This window comes from Oncorhynchus kisutch, unplaced genomic scaffold (assembly GCF_002021735.2).
Source record: "Oncorhynchus kisutch isolate 150728-3 unplaced genomic scaffold, Okis_V2 scaffold3571, whole genome shotgun sequence".
In the NCBI taxonomy this organism is placed as follows: domain Eukaryota; kingdom Metazoa; phylum Chordata; class Actinopteri; order Salmoniformes; family Salmonidae; genus Oncorhynchus; species Oncorhynchus kisutch.
Genome location: NW_022265516.1, coordinates 395,565 through 400,564, shown reverse-complemented (window position 1 = coordinate 400,564; position 5,000 = coordinate 395,565). Strand labels below are relative to the sequence as shown.

The following is a 5,000-nucleotide window of genomic DNA, read 5'->3' as shown; positions in this document are numbered from 1 at the left end:
CTGTCTGTCGTCTCTTTCTCTCTCTCTCTCTCTCTCTCTCTCGCTGTCTGTCTCTTTCTCGCTCTGTCTCTCTTCTCACTCAGCCTGGGATGTGGCATGAAATAGCAATGAGGGAAACTAAACAGAGAGGAGTCTGATGTGATGGACTGAATAATTCAACAGACAGAGAGAGTGAGAGGGAAGGAGAGAGAGAGTAAGAGAGAGAGGAGAGAGGGAAGGAGAGAGAGAAGAGGGAAGGAGAGAGAGAGAGAGGGAAGGAGAGAGAGAGAGAGAGAGAGAGAGAGAGAGCGAGGAGAAGGAGAGAGGAGAGGAGAGAGAGAGAGAGAGGAGAGAGGTTGGACTGGGACAGACAGCAACATGGTTGGCTGGGACAGACAGAACTGGTGGACGGGACAGACAGCCAACATGGTTGGAACTGGGACAGACAGCCAACATGGTTGGACTGGGACAGACAGCCAACATGGTTGGACTGGGACAGACAGCCAACATGGTTGGACTGGACAGACAGCCAACATGGTTGGACTGGGACAGACAGCCAACATGGTTGGACTGGGACAGACAGCCAACATGGTTGGACTGGACAGACAGCCAACATGGTTGGACTGGGACAGACGCCAACATGGTTGGACTGGGACAGACAGCCAACATGGTTGGACTGGGACAGACAGCCAACATGGTTGGACTGGGACAGACAGCCAACATGGTTGGACTGGGACAGACAGCCAACATGGTTGGACTGGGACAGACAGCCAACATGGTTGGACTGGGACAGACAGCCAACATGGTTGGGACTGGGACAGACAGCCAACATGGTTGGACTGGGACAGACAGCCAACATGGTTGGACTGGGACAGACAGCCAACATGGTTGGACTGGGACAGACAGCCAACATGGTTGGACTGGGACAGACAGCCAACATGGTTGGACTGGGACAGACAGCCAACATGGTTGGACTGGGACAGACAGCCAAACATGGTTGGACTGGGACAGACAGCCAACATGGTTGGACTGGGACAGACAGCCAACATGGTTGGACTGGGACAGACAGCCAACATGGTTGGACTGGGACAGACAGCCAACATGGTTGGACTGGGACAGACAGCCAACATGGTTGGACTGGGACAGACAGCCAACATGGTTGGACTGGGACAGACAGCCAACATGGTTGGACTGGGACAGACAGCCAACATGGTTGGACTGGGACAGACAGCTAACATGGTTGGACTGGGACAGACAGCCAACATGGTTGGACTGGGACAGACAGCCAACATGGTTGGACTGGGACAGACAGCCAACATGGTTGGACTGGGACAGACAGCCAACATGGTTGGACTGGGACAGACAGCCAACATGGTTGGACTGGGACAGACAGCCAACATGGTTGGACTGGGACAGACAGCCAACATGGTTGGACTGGGACAGACAGCCAACATGGTTGGACTGGGACAGACAGCCAACATGGTTGGACTGGGACAGACAGCCAACATGGTTGGACTGGGACAGACAGCCAACATGGTTGGACTGGGACAGACAGCCAACATGGTTGGACTGGGACAGACAGTGTCTGAGTGAATGAGACAGCTGGTGTGTCCTCCTTACCTCTCACTAGGTCCACATCAATGAGGTCTGCTTTCACATGGCCTGTCTTCTTCGGCTTGTTCCTCAGGCCCTGGAGAGAAGCAGCACAGTGTTACAGACAGACAGACAGACAGACAGACAGACAGACAGACAGACAGACACAGACAGAAACAGACAGACATCCTCTAAGGGCCAGATTGTAAGTTGAGCTATGCGTGGGTAACTCATACATGGGAGGTTCTGAGTTATACACACACATCTTAAGTTAGGATGACCTTCGGTGCACTGACAGACATAGTGAGGATCTGAAACCCTTACAACCCATCGAGGGCACTAACTATGGAGGTAACCCCATGCATGTTAGGTCCTCACACAGTGGGTGCAGCATACCGTGCCAAACACACCTAACACAGGACAAACTACATGACGTTGAGGCTCTGCAGGATAAAAACACACGTTGTCCTACATGTGTCCAGTTCACTATCAGTCAGCACCAATGGAGTCAACAGCATGAAGCTATTGTGTCGCTCTGTTCAATTCCAAGTGTGTGACAGACAGACAGACGTCTTATTGACAGTAATGGATATATTCAGCTCTTTACACAAGCCGTTTGCCGTGATGGACCCATAGACTGACTGTATATGATGAACGGATGAACAGTGCACGTACAGGCAGTGGTGGATTTAGGTACAGGTGACTTGGACATCTTACCGGGAGGGGCACGGGGCGCCCACACAAACAAAAAACATTGGTATGATGACATTTGCGCGATCGGTTTTAAATCGCTCATTTGCACGTCAAGTCAATGATATCATGTCACCGTGTGGGACTGTGGGTAAATTAACCTTGTCGGAGTGGGCGTCCTGATTCTAGTTTGTGAGCTAGACAGGCTACTGGGAAGGTCTCCCACTCAGAAGTACGAGATGGGGAGGGGGAGGGGGGTAGGTTGACCTCAGGTCTCCCCACTGGAAGCCAGAGGTAGGGGGAGGGGGGGAGGGGGTAGGTTGACCTCAGGTCTCTCCACTGGAAGCCAGAGGTAGGGGGAGGGGGGGTAGGTTGACCTCAGGTCTCCTCACTGGAAGCCAGAGGTAGGGGGGTAGGTTGACCTCAGGTCTCTCCACTGGAAGCCAGAGGTAGGGGGAGGGGGGGAGGGGGGTAGGTTGACCTCAGGTCTCCCCACTGGAAGCCAGAGGGAGGGGGGTAGGTTGTTCTCAGGTCTCCTCACTGGAAGCCAGAGGGAGGGGGGACGGGGGTAGGTTGACCTCAGGTCTCCCCACTGGAAGCCAGAGGTAGGGGGGAGGGGGGGAGGTTGACCTCAGGTCTCCCCACTGGAAGCCAGAGGTAGGGGGGAGGGGGGAGGTTGACCTCAGGTCTCCCCAATGGAAGCCAGAGGTAGGGGGGGGTGGGGGGGTAGGTTGACCTCAGGTCTCCTCACTGGAAGCCAGAGGTAGGGGGAGGGGTAATGTAGTCTTGACTCTTGGTTGACAGTGTTGGGGGATGGGTAATGTAGTCTTGACTCTTGGTTGACAGTGTTGGGGGATGGGTAATGTTTTGATGCTCGATGACAAATCAACACAAATGTGTTTCTATTCGTCTTGGTTACTTCGTTGTGATATTTATGAGTCGGGGAGCCATACAAGCTAGAACCGCCACTGCATACTAGAGTATCTCCTCCCTGGACTCCAGCTTATGGCAGACTGGGTTGTGTTCAATGGGCACCAAACGAAAGAAAAAACCCTGAAACCGGGAAGGATTACTTGAACCTTACCCATTAGAAACCCACATTCATTTTCTGTATGCACATGTCCTAATGAACATGACCAGGTAGCATTTTCATGTTCTGTTGCAAAATGTTTTGCTACGGTGTGCCCTAACTAAACACATCCCTGTAGTATAATGCTGTCTATCTATCCTAACACTCTCAAATGCTAATATTTACCCAAAGGTCAAACGGTGACCTTCTCTATCTGTATACAGCCATACAGGAATTTATCTTAAAGAGCTTATCTTAAAGAGCTGACACGCTCTAGGTGTGTGGGTATGTGTGTCCGTAAACGATTAGACGAGACGATCAATACCTTCCTCTTCCTCTTTATTACTGCTATAAACTGTTTCATAGACAGACAGGACTGGAACAGGGAAAGAAAGGAGTGGTGTCTGTCTCCAGCTAGGAGTTTAACCTTCCTCAACTGAAAGGAGTGGTGTCTGTCTCCAGCTGAGAGTTTAACCTTCCTCAACTGAAAGGAGTGGTGTCTGTCTCCAGCTAGGAGTTCAACCTTCCTCAACTGAAAGGAGTGGTGTCTGTCTCCAGCTAGGAGTTCAACCTTCCTCAACTGAAAGGAGTGGTGTCTGTCTCCAGCTAGGAGTTCAACCTTCCTCAACTGAAAGGAGTGGTGTCTGTCTCCAGCTAGGAGTTCAACCTTCCTCAACTGAAAGGAGTGGTGTCTGTCTCCAGCTAGGAGTTCAACCTTCCTCAACTGAAAGGAGTGGTGTCTGTCTCCAGCTAGGAGTTCAACCTTCCTGAAAGGAGTGGTGTCTGTCTCCAGCTAGGAGTTCAACCTTCCTCAACTGAAAGGAGTGGTGTCTGTCTCCAGCTAGGAGTTCAACCTTCCTCAACTGAAAGGAGTGGTGTCTGTCTCCAGCTAGGAGTTCAACCTTCCTCAACTGAAAGGAGTGGTGTCTGTCTCCAGCTCGGAGTTCAACCTTCCTCAACTGCTTTTCAAATACAGTACGCTGACTAGTTCTATCTATATTGCTCTGTTTATTAATGTAAATCTCTTTTCTATTCGTCTTTAAAGGATATGGTTTGCTTGTGAGATAAGATAAGAGAAACCTGTCGTAATTCATCATCACTACCACCAGGGGGCATGAATAAGCCTTTACTGTCATGGTTTATCTCAGTAACAAAAATCTAGATTTAGACTATATTCTAGATAATGTTGTCAGAGCTACTTTCTTATGGTATGTGTGAGACCTTGTTAGTTTCTCATGAACACAAAGATGCAGACACAGTAACTGGCCCACGTCTGCCCTGCTCTAAAGACGGGCCAGTTGTTGGTAAACGACTGGTGGAAACACAGAGGGACTGTTTCCATGACAATGTTATAAAATCTGACGGACGGGAAGTACTGTGTGTTTGAGACTTTGGTCCGGCGTTGTCTGGTTTAGGGGAGGCGTGGTCTGGTTTAGGGGAGGCGTGGTCTGGTTTAGGGGAGGCGTGGTCTGGTTTAGGGGAGGCGTGGTCTGGTTTAGGGGAGGCGTGGTCTGGTTTAGGGGAGGCGTGGTCTGGTTTAGGGGAGGCGTGGTCTGGTTTAGGGGAGGCGTGGTCTGGTTTAGGGGAGGCGTGGTCTGGTTTAGGGGAGGCGTGGTCTGGTTTAGGGGAGGTGTTTGGTTGGAGTAGGGGAGGCGTGGTCTGGTTTAGG

General features: G+C 51.2%; 1 protein-coding gene across 32 annotated transcripts in view; it reads right to left on the bottom strand.

The window, feature by feature from the left end:
- LOC109885278 (putative homeodomain transcription factor 2) overlaps positions 1-5,000 on the bottom strand; it is a 105,498-nt gene that overhangs the window by 28,843 nt on the left and 71,655 nt on the right. For all 32 annotated transcript variants that reach the window (XM_031820648.1, XM_031820645.1, XM_031820650.1 and 29 more), the window contains one exon: positions 1,600-1,669. In XM_031820648.1, coding sequence (XP_031676508.1) covers positions 1,600-1,669 — 70 coding nt within the window. The remainder of the gene's footprint in view (positions 1-1,599; positions 1,670-5,000) is intronic.